Genomic DNA, 21674 nt, shown 5'->3' with positions numbered 1-21674 from the left:
CCTGAACCAAGATACAAAGACAAAAAAAAATGCTGAACAACTTAGCAGGTCAAAGCAGCATCTGTGGCGAGAGAATCAAAGTTAACATTTCAAGTCAATAACAGTTCCAGTCAGAACTGGAAAATGGTGGCAACTGGTTGCATTTTAAGCAAGAACAGAAGCAGAGAGGATGCTGGGGGGCAGAATAAAAGGGAAGGCTGGTTTATGGGGTGGAATGTAGGAGAGGAGAAATGATGATAGGATGCAGCAGGGCAAGAGGAAATGTCAACAGAATAAGTAAACGAGGAAAGTAGATAAACCCTGAAATGATGTGGAGATGCCGGCGTTGGACTGGGGTGGGCACAGTAAGAAGTCTCACAACACTAGGTTAAAGTCCAACAGGTTTATTTGGTAGCACGAGCGCTGCTCCTTCATCAGGTGAGTCATTCCTGTTGGACTTTAAACTGGTGTTGTGAGGCTTCTTACTGCATAAACCCTGAAATTAAATTGGTTACAGAAAACCAGTGTTTCAATAAAGCTGGATAAATAACACCTGCTGTGTTTCTGCCTCTGCTTGGCTTCCATATTTAATGAGCTGTTAATGGAAAGGATAGGCATGTGGAAACAGTTCATTTTCTCACTTAATTGCTATCTGATTTTTCTCTCTGATGTGCTGTTCTGTATCGCGAGCAAAGGATCGCACTCGCTGTGTGAACAGGTGTTATCCCTCAATCAGTTCATCCATTTTTAACAAAACACAGGGTGAAGAGCAGCTCATGTAAATTAGTGAAGTGTTATTTGAATTATGCCACGAACATTGCACGCAAAATTAGTATTTTCTTTCCCTTTTGAATATATGATTTATGTTCGAGAATCGTATGTGAGAGAAGGAGGCTATTTGCCCGACTGGGTAATTTAATGTGTTTGCCTGCAGTGAGTTTGTTGGCAGGGAGTCTTTATTCAGGTGGGAGGGTGGCAGGTGATGGCCCTGCTGACTTCCCATCACACCACCAATCCTCGGTGGGAAGGCTCGTGGAAGTCCTTCTCACCCTGCAGTCAGTTGACACCCTTAAGTGGTCAATTTAGGCCTCATCCTGTTGCCGCTAGTATTTACCCAGCAGTGGGTGGGGACAAACCATGCGGGAAGACTAGAAAGCAAACCCTGTGAGATTTGCTTGCAAGCTCTCGGGTGGTGGCTCATTCAGAGGCATGCAGTGCCCAGTTGAGGGACCCAGGATTGGGAAGGGGGCTGGGTGTGGACTGCTGAGAGCTACCTTCTGGACCTTCACACCAAAACCCCCCCTCACCCCACTTCCCCGAGTCCCCAATGCCACCATCACTCACCAGTACCTGTTGTGCCCAGTCCACGGTGATCTTAGGCACTTGGGAGTTGCTTGTAGTACTTGTGCAGGGGGAGATTGTACATTAGGAGAGATTGGGTAAAGGAGAGATTGGGTAAACTGGGGTTGTTCTCCCTGGAAAGACAGAGAATGAGGGGAGATCTAATAGAGGTGTACAAGATTATGAAGGGGATAGATAGGGTGAACGGTGGGAAGCTTTTTCCCAGATCAGAAGTGACGTTCACGAGGGGTCACGGGCTCAAGGTGAGAGGGGCGAAGTATAACTCAGATATTAGAGGGATGTTTTTTACACAGAGGGTGGTGGGGGCCTGGAATGCGCTGCCAAGTAGGGTGGTGGAGGCAAGCACGCTGACATCATTTAAGACTTACCTGGATAGTCACATGAGCAGCCTGGGAATGGAGGGATACAAACGATTGGTCTAGTTGGACCAAGGAGCGGCACAGGCTTGGAGGGCCGAAGGGCCTGTTTCCTGTGCTGTACTGTTCTTTGTTCGTTGTTCTTTATTAGCAATAGCAACCACTGCCACCCCAATGGCATTGCCGATTAGGGAAGAACTGGTGCCTCCTGATTGACTGGCACCTGTCAGTGGGCAAGCCTTCTGCCCCCAGGGGTCCTTGATCCTGGGGAAGTCTCACCACTGCCCAATTAGCTGCCTGCCCAGCACATACTGGGGGCAGCACAGTGGCACAGTGGTTAGCACTGCTGCCTCACAATGCCAGAGACTCGGTTCACTTTACAGCTTGGGTCACTGTCTATGCAGAGCCTGCACGTTCTCCCCTTGGTCTGCGTGGGTTTCCTCCGGGTGCTGCGATTTCCTCCCACAGTCTGAAAGACGTGCTGGTTAGGTGCATTGGCCATGCTAAATTCTCCCTCAGTGTACCCGAACAGGCGCCGGAGTGTGGCGATTAGGGGATTTTCACAGTAACTTCATTGCAGTGTTTATGTAAACCTACCCGTGACTAATAAATAAACTTTTCTTATTGCAGTGAGTCTTTCTTAAAGGAGGTGACGCTGACTCTTGCTGACTCTCCAACCAGGGGTGAAACCTCCATCGTTTCTAAATAATAGTGCCCATTCTATCTGTACTGGCTCACCGAACAATCAGAACCCAATTAGTCCCCAGTGCCTTGCCATTTTCCCATAGCCTTGCAAGTGTTTTCAGGTATGCATCCAATTTTCTTTTAAAAGTTGCTGAACCTGTCTGCTTGCACTCTTCCAGGCAGTTTACTGATGAACCCGTTCACTGAGATATCCACTGGATTGAGAATTTAATCCAGGTCTAGCCAGGTTTCGTTAGACAATCCTAAAACATCATGACGTTCCCTCTCAGTTTTCAGCCGCATGTTAATTTTTAATTAAGGTGCATAATTTGACGGCAGGCTACAGTGCTAAAAAACAATCTTAGTGGACTGAAGGAATTAATGTTGGTTGATGTGCGCATTCATTAGGATGAGGAATATATTGCCAGGTCCATTATTTATAATTGGTGTCACAGCAAAAGAAAGCTGAATATGTGATGGGATGTGGCACGTGTGAGTTAAATGTATTAACTACAGACATTTGTTGCTGCTGCCATTAGGGTTGTCAACTCTCTGGGAATCTCCCAGAATTGAAGATTAGTCGCCTGGATACTGTTGCAAGCAACCCAGGGAATGATACAAAAATCTGAGGGGTATTTAACAAATAACAAATGTTTTTCTTTTTAATTTTCTTTGAATACTTTTACTTATTAGTTATAAAACCCTTGCGGAGATTGGGGGGGAAGGGTGGTGAGGGGGGGCAGGAGATTGCTGTTTCACGAACGGTCAAGATTAATTAATTGTATTACAGCTTGGTATGAAATGATGCAGTCTATGTGGTGTAGTGCTGTTAGAGAGAGATTCCAGGACTTACCTGCAGGGGAGTAGGAAATATACTAGAGGGCAAGGCACCTGGAGCCCATTCTGCCATCTTTCAAATGATTATTTACACTATAATATTGTCAGAGGTCCAGTAATAATTCATACTGTAACATTACATTCTGCGCCCTCTCCTTTCCTTCTCTATGTACGGTATGTTTTGTCTGTATAGCGCACAAAAACAATACTATTCACTGTATACTAATACATTTGACAATAATAAATCAAATCAAATCAAAATTCAACTGAGTACCAAAAAAGTGTCGACTGGCGTGGCAGGAAGTGGCAGTTGGATTAAAATAAAAGCAAAATACTATGGATGCATTTGGGGAAATGGACCCACTTATGAGAGTGTAGAGGGCAGGTTGATTCTCAGCAGGAGGTCATGTGATGACCCAAGCCCAGTTGGATGCCTGAAGGATCAAGCAGTTTGCGGTGCGAACAAAAAGGGACTGAGGTCAATTCATAGAATCATAGAATCCCTATGGTAGGGCATTGGGGAGAGTTACAGAACAAAGAAATCTGGGCATACATGTTCATAGCTCCTTGAAAGTGGAGTCACAGGTGGACAGAGTGGTGAAGAAGGCATTCAGCATGCTTGGTTTCATTGGTCAGTACATTGAACACAGGAGTTGGGATGTCATGCTGAAGTTGTACAAGACATTGGTAAGGCCACACTTGGAATACTGTGTGCAATTCTGGTCACCCTATTATAGAAAGGATATTATTAAACTAGAAAGAGTGCAGAAAAGATTTACTGGGATGTTCCTGGGACTTGATGGTTTGAGTTATAAGGAGAGGCTGGATAGACTGGAACTTTTTTCTCTGGAGCGTAGAAGGCTGAGGGGTGATCTTATAGAGGTCTATAAAATAATGAGGGGCATAGATCAGCTAGATAGTCGATATCTTTTCCCAAAGGTAAGGGAGTATAAAACTAGAGGGCATAAGTTTAAGGTGAAAGGAGAAAGATACAAAAGTGTCCAGAGGGGCAATTTTTTCACGCAGAGGGTGGTGAGTGTCTGGAACGGGCTGCCAGAGGTAGTAGTAAGGCAGGTACAATTTTATCCTTTAAAAAGCATTTAGACAGTTACATGGCCAAGATGGGTATAGAGGGATATGGGCTAAATGCAGGCAATTGGGATTAGCTTGGAGTTTTAAAAAAAAGGACTGAAGGGCCTGTTTTCATGCTGTAAACCTCTATGACTCTATGACTGTGACTCTACAGTGCAGAAGGAGGCCATTCAGCCCATTGAGTCTGCACCGACCACAATCCCACCCAGGTCCTATTCCCATAACCCCATATATTTACCCTGCTAATCCCCCTGATACGAGGATCAATTTAACATGGCCAATCAACCTACCCCGCACATCTTTCAACAGTGGGAGGAAACCGGAGCACCCGGAGGTAATCCACGCAGACACGCAAACTCCGCACAGACAGTGACCCAAGGCCGGAATTGAACCCAGGTCCCTGGCACTGTGAGGCAGTAGTGCTAACCACTGTGGCCCGGTGATTAATCTTTTAATCTGTGAGGAGACTGAGGTAGAATCAATTAAAATTAGCTGGAAACCTGAGTAAACACCCACCCGCGTCCAAACACAATTCCTCATTTCCATGCTGCCTCTTGACTGTCATCATTAGTAAACATAAGAAACAGGAGTAAAAGTAGGCCATTCAATTGCATCCACCTCGCCAGCAATTCCCTCAGTCTTCAGTCTCCATTCACAGCTTTGGTGTCCTATTTCAGGGTTTGTCAACTGGGATGCATCGTCCATTCAGGGTCCAGAAGGAGTTTTGAAGGAGAATATTGCAATCACTTCACAGTCTCTCCCAATCTTGCTCTTGGATTAACTCAACTCTTACCATTTGCACAGTCTTACTGGTAAAATCAGCACCATATCAGTGATGAGATCCACCTGAACCTGCAATGGTCCCGACACCCTTGCTCAAGAAGAGGTGGAAGACATTGCTCGTAACTACAGGTTGGTCAGTTTAATATCAATGGCTGACAAGGCTTTGGAAACAGTAATCAAGAAAAAAAATGAACAGGCACTTGGCAAGGTTTAACTTAATTAAGGAAAGCCAGCAAGTATTTGTAAAAAGCAGATTATGCTTGACTAATCCAAATGAATTTGTTAATGATGTAGCAGAGAAGGTTGAAGGTGGAAATAAAATGGATGTTGTACATATGAATCAAAAAAAAAATGTTTGGCAAAATACCACATAAAAAGTTAGTTAAGAAATTTGTGGCTCATGGAATATGAGGTCAGCGACAGGTTAGATAAAATATTGGTCTGAGGACAGTATACAAAAAGTCATGGTAAATTGTTATTTTTCGGACTGGTGGATGGTAGACAGTGGTGTTCCCCAAGGTGTGGAGATGCCGGCTTTGGACTGGGGTGGGCACAGTAAGAAGTCTCACAACACAGGCTAAAGTCCAACAGGTTTATTTGGAATCACGAGCTTTTGGAGCGCTGCTCCTTCATCAGGTGAGGGTCAGTGTTAAGATTACTCCTTTTTGATGTATTGAACTTGAATATTGCAATGCGGATTCATAGAAATCATAGAAACCCTACAGTACAGAAAGAGGCCATTCGGCCCATCGAGTCTGCACCGACCACAATCCCACCTAGGCCCTACCCCCATATCCCAACATATTTACCCACTAATCCCCTCTAATCTACACATTTCAGGACACTAAGGGCAATTTTTCGCACGGCCAATCAACTTAACCCGCACATTTTTGGACTGTGGGAGGAAACCGGAGCACCTGGAGGAAACCCACGCAGACACGAGGAGAATGTGCAAACTCCACACAGGCAGTGACCCAAGCCGGGAATCGAACCCAGGTCCCTGGAGCTGTGAAGCAGCAGTGCTAACCACTGTGCTACCGTGTCGCCCTTAGATTAAACTTTCAAAATCTGCCTGTTTTACCAAAAGTAGACGTGTTCCTCATTGACTCCTCTGAAAAATTCTCTCTCCTATTTGAGCATTACGTTACCTGAAAAGAGAGCTTTTTCACATTTGGAATACAGGAGAAAGGTGACAGAAGTCTACAAGATTATGAGGGGCATGGACAGAGTGAATAGTCAGAAGCTTTTTCCTAGCGTGGAAGAGTCAATTACTAGGGGGCATAGGTTAAAGGTGCGAGGGGAAAGGTTTAAAGGAGTTATACGAGGCAACCTTTTTGGAGGGTGGTGGGTGCCTGGAACTCTTTGCCAGTGGAGGTAGTGGAAGCAGATATGATAGTGACTTTTAAGGGGCATCTTGACAAATACATGAATAGGATGGGAATAGAGGGATTTGGTCCCCAGAAGGGTAGGAAGTTTTAGTTAAGTCGGGCAGCATGGTCGGTGCAGGCTTGGAGGACCAAAGGGCTTGTTCCTGTGCTGTAATTATCTTTGTTCTTCTTCTTTGTTGCTATGCTAGTCCGACAGTTATGATACTTGAGCAATGCTGAGGTTGAGTTTAAATCTCACCAATACATTTAATGAAACTGAATTCACCAAATCTGGTAATTTTAGTTCAGTATCTGATAAAATGAGCATGAAAGCTGATGAACCGATATAAAAACCCAACTGGTTCTTTGATGCCCTTCAGAGAATGAACCTGTCTGTCAACTGTACGCAATCTGATTTAGGTTTGATTTAAGCCTCTTTCTTCACTCAGGTCAACTTGGGACGGTTATGATTATTACCTTGCCAGTATCTCCCATCTCCCAGGAGCAAACAAAATATTTCAGATATACATTAATTTGTCTATTTATTTGTAAACCCCATAACACCAATTACATGGTAAAAAACCTAACATAAGAAACAGGAGCAGAACTAGACCATTTGGCCCCTCGAGCTTGCTCCACCATTCAACAACATCATGGCTGATTTGATTGTGGCCTTAGTTTCACTTTCCTGCCTGCACCCCTGGCTCACTTATCAATCAAAAATCTCTGTCATAAAACATGAAAATATACTTCAAAAGTAATGTTTCAATGCATTATAAATGACAATGAATTTGCCATTCCTATTCCATACTAGCTCACTATAAAGCAAAGAATAAGTACAAAGTCAATAATGAAACAGTCAACATGAGTACTTCACATTTTAAAAAAAATCGACGTTCAACAGTTAACATTTGTAAATTTTAATTTAGCATGCAATCTTTGTGCATCATTACCTTCTGTTTTACAGCTGTGGTTATAAGTCTTTTTATAGTTTTTTCCACACGCACACATGTACGACCCCTTCGTGTTATTGCAGTAATGTGAACAAGTTCCAAATTGAAGGCACTCATTAATATCTATAAATAATCAAAGCAGATGCTGTTAATATGAAAGGTCATTTTGTATTCAAGAAATAAAATTGAAACATCAATGGCTTTGGAATGATGAATTTGATCATTTTTATCTTATTCGTTTTTGGGATGTGGATGCCGATGGTTATGCCAGCACTTATTTGTCTATCCCTAATTGCTTTTCAGCAGGCGATGGTGAGTTGCCATATTGTAGCATCGCAGACCAGGTGAGGCATGAACACCCACAGTGTTGTGAGGGAGAGAGTTCCAGGATTTTGACCCAGTGACAGTGAAGGAATGGTGATATATTTCTAAGTCAGGAAGATGAGTGGCTTGGAGGGGAATCTCCAGGTAGGGTGTTCCCATGTATCTGTTGCCCTTACCCTTCTACCTGATACAGATCATGGGTTTGGAGGATGCTGTTGAGATGCTTGGTGAGTTTCTGCAGTGCAATTGCTGGGAACTTACAGAGTGGGATTTTCCGGCTTTGGTCATTCTGAAATCTTTCCATGATCCGCCCCCACCCGATTTCCGTGGCGGGCAGGATGGCAAAATTCCACCCACAATGTTTTCGTATACATAAATTAGTTTAATTTTGAAATGGCGGCTTTTAAGATATTGAACATGACAAAAGTGAACAGTAAAGATATGTTTGTGTTACTTACCATTCATCCATTTGTTTCTGATTACGACATGCTACCATTAATTCACAGTGTCTATATTCTTATGAGTATCTTTAAGCATAAGTCCATGAAACAGGTAAAACGCTCAAAAGGTGACTAGTTTATCAAAGTAAAATGGTTACTCTCAGTTTTCTCCAAATGGTCATCATTGTAAGGTTTATTAGTATTCTGTATTCAGTCTCTGCAACAAACACTCCCAAGAAGTATAAAGCATGGATTTATTGCAGGGTTGCTTCTGCCCTACTCCAATAACATGCCAACTTGAGGAAATGGCCTCTCTTGCACTGGAATTACTGTGTATTCTGGACAACAACCTGAGTAGTTTGTTGATCTTATTCCAGTTACAGCTTCCAGGTTTGTTTTTTTTTTGGGGGGGGGGCGGTTATCATTACAATGAAAGCTACCTAAACTTATTTCACACAGGAATTTTCAAACCCCCAAAAAATGTGGAGATTGAGATTCGAACCGAGACGCCCAAAGCTAAAAGGGCAAAGTTTAGACCCATTCTGTCACCTGGTAATTTGCAATATTTTTACACTTTATGACATTAATAAAACAAATGATCGATTTTGAAAATTGATTTTAATGAATTTGAAAATAAAGGTGGGGTGAGTTTTCCAGTGTCGCCCACCCATTCTGGAACCAGAAATTTCCACTCGAGGTCATCGGACCTGCTGTTTGCCTGTCAAGATATCCGTCCCATCCATGACAATCCCCACAGCGGGCGGGACCAGAAGTTAGCTCTGGTATTTTCATAGAATCGTAGAATGATCACAGTGCAGAAAGAGGTCATTCGGCCGATCGAGTCTGCACCAACACTCCAACAGAGCCCTCCCCCCATACCCCACGTGTTTACACCGCTAATCCCCCCTAACCTACACACCCTAGACAATTTAGCATGGCCAATCCACCAAACCTGCACATCTTTGGACTGTGGGAGGAAACCGGAGCTCTTAGAGGAAACCCATGCAGACACGGAGAGAATGTGCAAACTCCACAAGGACAGTCACCCAAGGCCAGAATTGAATCATAGAATCAGATTTTACAGTGCAGAAGGAAGCCATTTGGCCCACCGACCCTGCACTGACAACAATCCCATCTAGGTCCTATCCCCATAACCCTACATATTATTCTCCTAATCCCCCTTACACTAAGGGGCAATTTATCATGGCCAATCAACCTAACCGCACCTTTTTGGACTGTGGGAGGAAACTGGAGCACACGGAGGAATCCCACACAGACACGGGGAGAATGCACAAACTCCACACAGTGACCTGAGGCCGGAATTGAAGCCAGGTCCCTGCAGTGCTAACCATTGTGCCACCATGCCGCACTAGAACCTGGGTCCCCGGTGCTATGAGGCAGCAGTGCTAACCACTGTGTCACTGTGCTGCCCACTGCTCTCTGCACTTCTGTTATCTTAAAGTTTAATCTACGTTTTGCTGACAATTGGAAAAGGCCAGAATTGCAGGCAAAGAAAAATGTTGGAAGTATTTAAGGTTTCACACAACAGCCTGTAGGTGAGAACTAAATTTAAGAAACATTTCTTTTAAAGCCAGATCTGATATCGTAAAGAATTAGGTAATTACCTTCACATTGCTTTGAGGCTTTGTTTCTTTGGAATCCAGGCCGACACTCACAGAAAAGTGAAAGTGTTGTCCTATTGCAGTAGGCATCAATCCCACAAGGATTTATTTCTTCATCACAATTAAATTCATTATAATCTGGGAAAGAAAGATTTAAATAAAATCAAACATGCACATGGACAGCACTGGAGTCTGTAAATCACAAACAAAAATGGAAAAAAAACTAAAAGGAAAAACACAGCAAATCAATCACCACCACTGGAAACAATGGGCAAGTTTTGTGCCAGATATTGCAGAGCGTGGCATATTAGTCGGCCTTTGAAGCCTGGAATAGTCCTTCAAAAAACAGTGGTAGACTTACTTGATGAGTATAAAATGTAAACGGATGGGTGTAGGTGGTCGCCATTTTGAAATGTGCATAAAAAACAATATTTCGAATCAAATTGATGTGCCACGTTTATTTAATGAATTAATTCTAAGAAGGATAACTTTAATCACAATCTAAAAGTTTTAAAACCATCAAGTTTAATGTCTTTGCCATCTGTGCGGATCTTTCCATTCTGGAGACTAAATCCGGTAGAGGGAGGGAAAGTTGGAGTGATTCCTATTGGGTAGCGGGACAGCTTAACACGCACAATTTGCCCAAAATGTTCATCAAATTCATTCTGGGTTACTCTGGTTATGGCATCATCGTAAGGATCCCAGTTTGGATCAGATTTGACACTTTTATTTTCAGAATCATTCCTCCACAATAAAACTTCCTCCTCTCCATCTATTGAACTGGATATTCCTCCTTTTATGAATGAGCTGATGATAGTTTGTGCATTAAGAACATGCCATGACAAAACCACACAAAACATCAATGGGGCAGCATTCATATTTCCACTTTTTTGAAGATCTTTTGCTCTATCCATCATTGACCTATTCTATTCAAAGTGAATATGATCTTGAATGGATTATTGAGGCTTGCATCCAAAGGTATAAGTATGGAAGTTAGAACCCTGGTAAAATTGTACTGTGGGAGTTTCTTCTTTGCAGGTGCCACTTGATCTCATCAGGTATGTGGGATATAAGCATGTCCCACAACAATAAGCTGCATTTGCATAGACCATTGGGACAGCTATTCCACTCATTGATCTATAGCTTCATTCCATGCTCACCCATGCAACAGTCATCATGGACATGTGTGCAAATACTCCTCCAGGTAACTCGATTTTGGCATGAATTTACATTTGACAGTCACCATAGCATTGAATTTTGTTCCTTGGACCATGCAGTCTTGTCTTCTTATGTCCTGTGGCTTGCAGTTGAACTGATTTTGAACCTTTCCACTCCACAGAGTGGTTGCTGGGTATATCGAAATTCACGGATGTTTTATCCTTGTTGCCAATGTGATACAATCAGTACCCGTGTTTTTTGCCACTGTCTGGTGATGAATCTCTGAAAACTGGTAATTTTTGGCATCAGGGTATTTCTAGTCTCGAGTGATCTTGGTCTTCTTCCATAGTACTAGGCATTTCCATTCCATCAAGTAGCGACACCCTGTTGCTCTGAAATAAAAACAGGAAGTCTGGAAAAGCTCAGCAGGTCTGGCAGCATCTGTGGAGGGATTACCGTTTCAAGTTATACTGCTGGGCTTTTCCAGCACTTTCTGTTTTTATTTCAGGTCTCCGGCATCTACAGTATTTAGGTTTTATTTGAGTGTTGCTCTGAAATCTTTGCTGGTCTCAGGGTTTGTGTTGGCCCATTGAAGTATAAATATAATATTGTACTGCACTTCTGGTGATGGTGAAAACCATTCTGACGATTTTCGAGAATCCTTTCCAATACATGTTTCTAAAAATCAGGCCAGCATGTGCTGGTCCCTGTTCTCAAAGCTGCATTTGTTCGAAGGCATCTTCTTCAGGGCAGATTCCTTCTTTCATTCTCACACACGGTTTTTCACTCACACTGAATTCCTTCACTGCAGCACAGCTATTTTACTAGTTAGAAGATGATCTGACTTTTCATTTCAAACCGGCTTCATAATTCATTCTTTCGGCAGAGGACCCATTTCCGTTCATCACCGTTCACCATGCGTGGCCTGCTCTGTGTGGACGTGTCTTCAACTCCCACGCATCTTCTTAGCAACACAGCTCACATTACCTCCTTCATCCCATGCACTGACCAATGCGGTGGGTAAAAGATGCATTTCTGAGGTAAAAATTGAAGGCTAACTCTTTAGTAGGGTAATGTGGGGGTGGGGGTGGGGGCGGAGGAGAGTGAGGGGGGTCACCCTACACACTGAGTATCGGCTAAACATGAATTTTAGCTGCAAAGTAAATAAAAATAAAGTCATTTGATACGCCAGGTCAACTTGTATGCTGCAATCTATGGTATATTCTTTTTCCAGGACTAAAAAAATCACAGACAAACAAGCAATTATACTGGATTAAAACAAAGGACAGAAGGAGGAAAAGAAACAAAAATCACATACAAAAGAGGAAGAGGTACAAGTGAAATAACCTGAAAAACAGGAGGTGGTTAGTTACATGCAAAGGTTCATAGAATTTACAGTGCAGAAGGAGGACATTTGACCCATTGAGCCTGCACCGGCAACAATCCCACCCAGATCCTATCCCCGTAACCCTACATATTCCCACGCAGACACGGAGAGGTGGCTAAGAAGATATTTACATGAAAATATGGGAAGAAGCACAGTAAAAGTAATCAATCTGGGGATTAGAAGTCCAGAAGCAATGATGGCTGAAATTTTCCGTCCTCGTTTGTGGCTGGGATTTCCCGGTGGCGCTGAAAGTGGAAGGAGTTTTGCTGGAATGCCAAACTCTCCATTCTCGCTCACAATGGATCCCGCCATGGACAAGATGGAGAATCCTTCCCATAGAAGTCAAATACCTTACAGTTCTTCAAGAAGATAGACACGTTATTTAAAAACTATGGAATCATGGCAGAAGGAAGCTCGGATTTTGGATAATGTCCTAAAGATTAGATCCTCTTGTGGTTTGAACAAAGACTGGAGAGGAATTTTTGGCAGACATTATGGGTTGTTTTTCTCTTTGAATCTTGCAGGAGATGGGATGAATGGAGGGATCGGGATCTGGGGAGAAACACGATAAGGAGTGGAGTGACCACATCTCATCTCTTATACTCCCTGAGTACTAGATATGAAATGATGTGACCTATAGAGGCAGGAGAGGCAAAGAATGGCTAGGGCTAGGGATAATTTTGGTCTTAAATGGAAACAAGCCAAATGGCAAAATAGAAGTGGGTGCAATGGACAGAAAAAAAGAAATTCCGGTCAGCACCAAGGGTCCAAATTCATCATATTTTCAGTTCCAAAGAAGGGTTACAACCAAAGCATTAATGGAAGTCAGCAAAAACAAAAATCTGACCCTAACTGCTTGGGGCATTGTGTCTCATTCGGGGCACCACACTTAAGGAGGGATGTGAAAGCATTGGAAAGAGTGCAGAAAAGATTCATAAATTGGGTTCCAGGGATGAGGAACTTCAGACACACGGTTAGATTGGCGAAACTGAGGCCAATCCATAGGAGAAGAGCAGGTTAAGAGGAAATTTGATTGAGGTGTTCAAAATCGTGGGGGATCTGGAGAGAGTAGTTTGGGAGAATCTGTTTCCACTGGTGGAAGGATTGACAACCAGATGTCACTAGGTGATTGGGAATAGAAACAATGACAACATGATGAAAAACATATTTCTATGCAGTGGGTGGTTAGGAATTGGAATACACTGCTTGATTCAACCATAGCTTTCAAGAGAGAATGCACAGTTTATGAGGCCATTTCAGATGCAAGTTTAGAGTCAACTACATTGCAGTGGGCCTGAAGTCACAAGTAGGCCAGAACAAGTGAGGAAGACATAACTATAGGGTTCGTGGTGGGAGATATAGGAAGGATATCAGAGGTAGGTTCTTTACGCAGAGAGTGGTTGGGGTGTGGAATGGACTGCCTGCAGTGATAGTGGAGTCAGACACTTTAGGAACATTTAAGCGGTTATTGGAGCACATGGAGCACGCCAGGATGATAGGGAATGGGATAGCTTAATCTTGATTTCAGATAAAGATCGGCACAACATCGTGGGCCGAAGGGCCTGTTCTGTGCTGTACTGTTCTATGTTCTATAAGGCAGATTTCCTTCCCTAAAGAACATTAGTGAACCTAATGGATTTTTAGGACAATCAATGACAGTTTCATGATTGCCATTACTGAGACTAGTTTTCAATTCCAGATTTAGTCATTAAATTCCAATTCCACCAGGTGCAATTGTGGGATGTAAATCCATGTCCTCAGAACATTGGCCTGGGTCTCTGGATTGTGTTACCACTACTCCACCATCTCCCTGTAGCACTGACCCTACTCAACCAACGCAGGCTTGCAAAACTCATAACATAATATCTATCATCAGATGTGATTCTATGATTGGATAGCACATGCTGAACAATCGCAAGTGTGCTAAGAATTACATGGACAACCAATTTAAGATTTTCAGTCAGGTTTGCATTGCATCTCACTTACACTTGCCAGAAGCTACATGTATTCATTTGCATGGACCTGGAGCTCTGAGAAGCCCATTTAACCTGGGATGCCTGTGTTTGTGCCTAATCATGCCAATTTCATTATTCGGCCCAAAGGACACATTGATGGAAATGCTTGTTGCTAAATCTACAGAACAAATGTTCTCACTGGAAACAGCAGTTTAGAATTGTAGTCTCTTGTCACCTATGCCATTCTTAAAAATAAATATATCTCATATCTTTAAGCTGGCTTAATTTTCCCATTGTCAATTTGATTAATATGAATGGTGGCCTGCTCCGCAATGCTTACAGTATTATGAAGTGGAATTGCTGAAGTTATGAGAATAAAGTAAACTTTGTAATGTATTTGGGATTATGAATAACATAAATGGGCATTAAATAAGGTTATGCACTGAATACTTCTGTAAACTAGCCCAGGGGGAAATAAAACAAAGTATGTTCTTTTAAAACCAAAGGAATTAGATTAAGTTCAGGCTGAAGAAAAGACCACACCAGCAAAAATAATTGCTGATCTTTATACTTAGAAATATACACTAAATTGATTAACTGAGTTGAATTTTTTGTATAATGATGGCAACTGAAATGCCTGTAAATATCTGTCAGTCATTTGTATTCCCCTGTGTTGAACACAAGGACTGGACTAGGATTCCGAGCACAGATCAGATCACACAAGCTTGCGATTTATAAAGTTGTCAGAAGTCGAGCAGCGCCAACTCCTTTAGGTTGGACAATTTTCATAATCTTCTTGATGGAGTTATTAATATGTATTTATTTTTATCAAGCGACAATGAAAAGGGCACCAAAGAAGACAGGCGAAGCAATTCCACGACAAATATATCAATAACACTGTCAAGGTTTCTCCACGGGAGATCAACCCAGCTGCACAAAACATTCAATAATGTTGCAGCTATCTCAAGCTTCACAAACCAGCTACATTTATCTTTTATATATTAACAATTCACAAGGAATTATACTTGCACAATCGGGACTTACTTCTGGTACAGTCTTGTTCATCAGAACCACCATCAGCACAGTCATTGAACATGTCACATTGTAGCTCCACAGGAATACACTTCCCATTGCTGCATGTAAACTCATCCTTCCCACATGCCCTCTGAATTTGCTTACCTATTAGTTAAGTAGACAGAGTGAATTATGATGCATGCGGCAAAAATGTCAAAGGTTATGAAAGACACACAAGGTTATTCAGAACAGTGTATAGTTCACAATGGCTAATTGTAAAAACACCATTCGTAAACAAAACTGGTGATAATGACCACAGTGGAGTTTGTGACCTAGAAATTAGGCTGGAGTTGTTTACGATGCTGCAGAGACAACGCACATCGGAAAAAAAGCTTGAGTATAAATGGAAATTCATACTTGGTGCTTATCTGGATAATTGGGAGGAGCTGCCACTGGCAAATTGCACCTCCTCAAGGAGTTTTCCTGGTGGGAGGCATTAAGTTAAGCCTCCCATCTCATCAGCAGCAACCTTCAGGAAAAGGGGCTTGTAGCAGGTTATGTTGAGAGGGCTGGGGTGTGTAAGAGGAGGAGGTCATGTCTCCAATTGAGTCATAGGATCACTCCTGTTAATGCCACAGAAATGTATTTCTTATTAAATAAAAAAACCCAATACTTTTGAGAATCAGTTTCGAGAAGTTGTCTTAAGTGTTTGTTTTATTCATCTGTGTGTCGCCTGCTAAACTAACATTTCTTGCTCTTCCCTAATTGCCCTTGAACTGAATGGCTCGTTAGGCCATTTCAGAGGGCATTGTAGAGTCAAGCACATTGTTGTGGGTTTGGAGTCACAAGTAGGCTAGATTTCCTTCCCTCAAGGGGATTAGTGAACCAGATAGGTTTATATGATAATCTACAATGGTCATCATTTGATATTTGATCCAGATTAAAGATGCTACAATGGCAGGATTTAAACCCAGATCCCCAGAGCATTACCCTGAGTCTCTGGATTACCAGCCCAGTGACAATACCACTCAGCTGTCACCTCCCTAAATAGCTCAGGGAGATGTTTGACCCTTCATTTATATGTCAAGAATCCAAAGTCTGGCCAGGGCACCCAAATATCGGGCCCTATGAATTTGATAGTTTGAGTAATGTCTACACTGATTGGGCATAGCCCATCCCACTGTAAAACTGCTAAACCTTGCGTCCAATATGCCACCCATACCAGTTTCTACCATGTCAAAATGGTCAGCCATATTTTACTGCGTATCATTTATCACGAGTTGAAAATATAGTAATACTAATGTATTCCAACTCCTCTAATATGAAATTAAATAGGTCACTAAGTCAACAATACAACATTAATTCATTCACACCAGGCGACCAGCAGTTGTCAAATGGTTCAGCTCACATACCCTTTGCATACATGTAACATTATATCAGCTGGCATTATTCATCGTCAGGGACTGTTGTCTAAATGATGTAATTGTTAGGAAGAAAGAATTTAGCACAGTTATACTCTCCAACCACAATAAATAAATAATAATGGAACATTTGACACAGCAAATTTCTCCAAGCAACTTTAGTGCATTTGTTACATGCAAGTCTCCTCAAAGCTCTGTCAAGAAACCCAATCCCATGTTCAAAAACATTCAATTTCACAATTGATTTTACAATTTACCAATTTATTTATCATCAGATTATTTAAGTCTTTTTTTATGCGATCACCAATTTACTTATTTATGTGACCAGATTCAACAGTTTTTGCATTTAGCATTCCTTGGGAGGTTTAATATTGCTATATTGGGTTTCTAAAGTAAACACATCCAAATCGTATACTGTACTGATAAACAGGAAAGCAGCATTTCAGCTATTAACTTAATGGCTAACTATTATCTTAATAGTTCTTTGGAACTTCCAATCACATAAAGATATAGGAGGCGAATCTTCCATCCCACTGCACTGCTTTTGTAGCACAGCGAGCCGAGAGACTCAAGTAGAGGCCGTTTCGCAGGCTCCTCACTGGGCGCCATGGCCACCGCGAATTTCCAACAGCTGGATCGAGCTGGCCAGCCTGGGCCCCTGGCACTGCCCAAGGAGCAAAGTGCCAATGCCCAGGGGACACCTTGTCACTGCCCACTGGGCATCGGGCAGTGCCAAGAGGGTGGGGCCTAATGGGGCAGGGCCATTGGTGGGAGTCCTGCTGCCATTCTGCACTCGGGCTGAGTGACAGAGGGATGGAGGCCAGTGATCAGGGCTGGGGATCGGGTTGGGGGGGTCAGCCTGCTTAGTGGGGGGGGGTCTGTGCTGCAGGGCAGGTGTTGGGACTGCAGGGGACGAGGTAGTTGGGGCTGTGGGAGGTGGGGGGGGGGTGGATTCGGGAAATCGGAGCTGCGGGAGGAGAGGGGGGTAGATTGAGGCGGGCTGGGCCTGGTGGGGGGTTGGGGGCGAGGCCTGGGCATGTTTGGGGGGCTAGTGATTGGACCATGTGAGGGCCGCACGGCCGGCAATTCAGGGGTCCCGGGGCTGGCCAGCGATCGAGCTGGCCTGTAATCGGGAGGCCGGCAATGTGGGCTACAGCACCATTGAACTTTGAATTCCAGAGTTTTCTTGAATTCAATTTTCACCATCTGCCTTGGTGGAATTCAAACCCGGGTCCCCAGAGCGTTACCTGGGTCTCTAGATTACTAGTCCTGTGACAATACCACTACACCACTGTCTCCCCCAAGAGCTATGGCTCTGTTTGCCTGTTAGGTGAATGTAAAAATGCACCGTGAGAATTCTGCTGTTGTTCGAATAGTGGTCCAGCCACATTTATCTCTTGATCGATTTCAAAAGCAGATGAACTAGCCATTGATCTTATTACCATTTGAGACAACTAACTGTAAATTGCCTGCCATGTTCATTCACTAAAATACAATAAATAAATGAACTGTGAGGCAATTTAGGACGTGACAACACAATGCAAGTTTAAGTTCTTTCATTCTCCTTAACGTTGCTATATCCTTATGCCAAACCATGAATGTTGATTCACTCCTACAAACCTTAATTGAAATGTGATTCATTTTACCCATTGAAAATATGTGAATTGATACCTTTGAAGTTTAACAGATTGGCATTTGGGATATTAATACTATTATCCAAATAAAATGGATGCACATACCACAGTCCACTTCATCAGAGTTGTCACCACAGTTATTCACTTGATCACAAACTCGGTCAGGCCGCAGACACACTCTCCCATTTTTGCATCTGAATGATCTTGTGGGTGGACATTGAAATTTTACTTTTTAAAACAAAATAGAGAAAAAAACAATTTTTACAAATTTGTAATCGATCCAGCTGTTATACATTGAAAGTCTTCCACATGTAATTACTTCGGTTGAGTCTTGCACTTACAGTTTCCTGGCATTCTTACTGCCATGACACCTGGCTGTTACGATTAAGCTTAATTTATTTAAAATACCCGAGACTGAGTTCGCCAAGATTGGTCATTGAGGTAGATGATTTCTTTGATAACTTTATCTCTGAAGATTTTCAGTTGCGTCACCAAGAAACATGGGGCGGGACTGGAAAGTCCCACCCACCATCAGGATTCACCATTGCTGTTGAAGTCTTTTGGCTGGCTCGCCACATCCACTGCAGCAGGACTGGAAAATCCCACCCATTGTAGACTATGTCATTGCCCACCCATCTTGTGGCTCTTAAAACCACATCTGTGACTCAATAATCTTGGTTGCCATACTTCATGACGATTGTCTACCCAATCATGGTCAAATCTTGTGTTTGCTTTCCATGTATAGAGCTGCCACTACATTGCCTTATGTGACCAGACTCTGAGCCATAATCACTAGTCTTACACATTGAATCCAGAGAGCCCCACCCAGAGTATTAAAAGATGTATTCTCTAAATCTTTTTAAGGGGGCTTCAGTATAGAACATACATATAGAACATAGAACAGTACAGCACAGTACAGGCCCTTCGGCCCTCGATGTTGTGCCGAGCTTTGTCCGAAACCAAGATCAAGCTATCCCACTCCCTATCATTTTGGTGTGCTCCATGTGCCTATCCAATAACCGCTTGAAAGTTCCTAAAGTATCCACTTTACTCTCTGAGTAAAGAACCTACCTCGGACATCCCTCCTATATCTCCCACCATGAACCTTATAGTTATGCCCCCTAGTAACAGCTACATCCACCCGAGGAAATAGTCTCTGAACGTCCACTCTATCTATCCCCCTCATCATCTTATAAACCTCTATTAAGTCGCCTCTCAACCTCCTCTGCTCTAAAGAGAAAAGCCCTAGCTCCCTCAACCTTTCCTCATAAGACCTACCCTCCAAACCAGGCAGCATCCTGGTAAATCTCCTTTGCACTCTCTCCAATGCTTCCACATCCTTCTTATAGTGAGGTGACCAGAACTGCACACAATATTCCAAATGTGGCCTCACCAAGGTCCTGTACAGTTGCAGCATAACCCCACGGCTCTTAAATTCAAACCCACTGTTAACAAACGCTAACACACTATCGGCCTTCTTCACGGTTCCATCCACCTGAGTGGCAGCTTTCAGAGATCTGTGGATATGAACCCCAAGATCTCTCTGTTCCTCCACATTCCTCAGAACCCTACCGTTGACCCTGTAATCCGCATTCAAATTTGTCCTACCAAAATGAATCACCTCGCACTTGTCAGGGTTAAACTCCATCTGCCATTTCTCAGCCCAGCTCTGCATCCTATCAATGTCTCTTTGCAGCCTACAACAGCCCTCCACCTCATCCACTACTCCACCAATCTTGGTGTCATCAGCAAATTTACTGATCCACCCTTCAGTCCCCTCCTCCAAGTCATTGATAAAAATCACAAAAAGCAGAGGATCCAGCACTGATCCCTGTGGTACACCGCTGGTAACTGGTCTCCAGTCTGAAAATTTTCCATCCACCACCACCCTCTGTCTTCTATGAGATAGCCAGTTACTTATCCAATCGGCCAAATGTCCCTCTATCCCACACCTCCTTACTTCCTTCATGAGCCGACCATGGGGTCCTTATCAAACACCTTACTAAAATCCATGTATATGACATCAACTGCTCTACCTTCATCTACACACTTAGTTACCTCCTCAAAGAATTCAATCAAATTTGTGAGGCAAGACTTACCCTTCACGAATCCGTGTTGACTATCCTGGATTAAGCTACATCTTTCCAAATGATCATAAATCCTATCCCTCAGGACCTTTTCCATTAACTTACAGACCACCAAAGTAAGACTAACCGGCCTATAATTACCAGGTTCATTCCTATTTCCTTTCTTGAACAGAGGAACAACATTCACCACTCTCCAGCCCTCTGGCACTATCCCTGCGGACAGTGATGGCCCAAAGATCAAAGCAAAAGGCTCTGCAATCTCATCCCTTGCCTCCCAAAGAATCCTAGGATGTATCTCATCGGCCCAGGGGACTTATCGACCCTCAGGTTTTTCAAAATTGCTCATACATCTTCCCTCAGAACATCTACCTCCTCCAGCCTATCTGCCTGTAACACACTCTCAACCTCAAAAACATGGCCCTTCTCCTTGGTGAACACTGAAGAAAAGTATTCATTCATCGCCTCTCCTATCTTTTCTATCTATAGTACCAAGGACTGGAAACACATCTTTGGAACAATAGGAATGGAGTCGGGGAGAGGGTAGGATGACTTGTGCGGAGTCTTGGCACTAAGAAGAATTGATAAAAATTGGCATAAAAGGGTTTAATTAGGAACTCCCTCCCAATTGGATGTTCCCAATGCTGCTATTCCTCGAACCCAACGCGGAACTCAAAACCTAGTCATGCTTTCAGCTGTTCAAGAAATGTCTGTTATGCACCTATCAGAGACCACCTGCAGCAATAACGTTGTGACTGGGTCACAACTTCTCGAAGCATCTTTAATTTATCCTATTACATCCTGCTGACACTGAGGAGTTTCGAGAACAAGAAAAGTCCATTAGGTTTCTGCATGGTCTTCCCGATTTTCATAGATCAATCGCACCTACCAAACATCCAAATATATCGTTCTATTTTTCTCTCTCGTAAAATGGACAGGACAGAGCGTTCACTGAATTTAAAAGAATATGATTGACGTACCACATGTTTCTGGGTTTTCATCTGAATTATCTCCGCAGTCATCCTCTCCATCACACAGCCAAGATAGAAGTTTACAAAGTGTATTGTTGCAATGGAATTCATCTACATTGCACGTTGTTTTCACTAGAAAGGAGCATGAAACACTCTGATTTTCCAAATCATATAACCAATATAGTAAATATAGGATCATCAATTTTAATACAGACATGTCAGTTGAAGGATGAGTAACTCAATGGACTCAT

The 21674-nt window shown here is 42.9% G+C and overlaps 1 protein-coding gene across 1 annotated transcript in view; it reads right to left on the bottom strand.

Moving 5' to 3' along the window:
- The window catches only part of LOC144504127 (low-density lipoprotein receptor-related protein 1-like), a 1391705-nt gene that overhangs the window by 91800 nt on the left and 1278231 nt on the right, over positions 1-21674 (bottom strand). Inside the window, exons 74-78 of the mRNA XM_078229303.1 lie at positions 21433-21555; positions 18474-18596; positions 15344-15478; positions 9803-9937; positions 7414-7536 (exon numbers count right to left, since the gene is read on the bottom strand). Of these exons, the coding sequence (XP_078085429.1) occupies positions 7414-7536; positions 9803-9937; positions 15344-15478; positions 18474-18596; positions 21433-21555 (639 nt within the window). The remainder of the gene's footprint in view (positions 1-7413; positions 7537-9802; positions 9938-15343; positions 15479-18473; positions 18597-21432; positions 21556-21674) is intronic.

Source organism: Mustelus asterias, chromosome 14 (assembly GCF_964213995.1).
Source record: "Mustelus asterias chromosome 14, sMusAst1.hap1.1, whole genome shotgun sequence".
NCBI classification, from domain to species: domain Eukaryota; kingdom Metazoa; phylum Chordata; class Chondrichthyes; order Carcharhiniformes; family Triakidae; genus Mustelus; species Mustelus asterias.
This window is presented reverse-complemented; position numbering and strand designations above follow the sequence as displayed.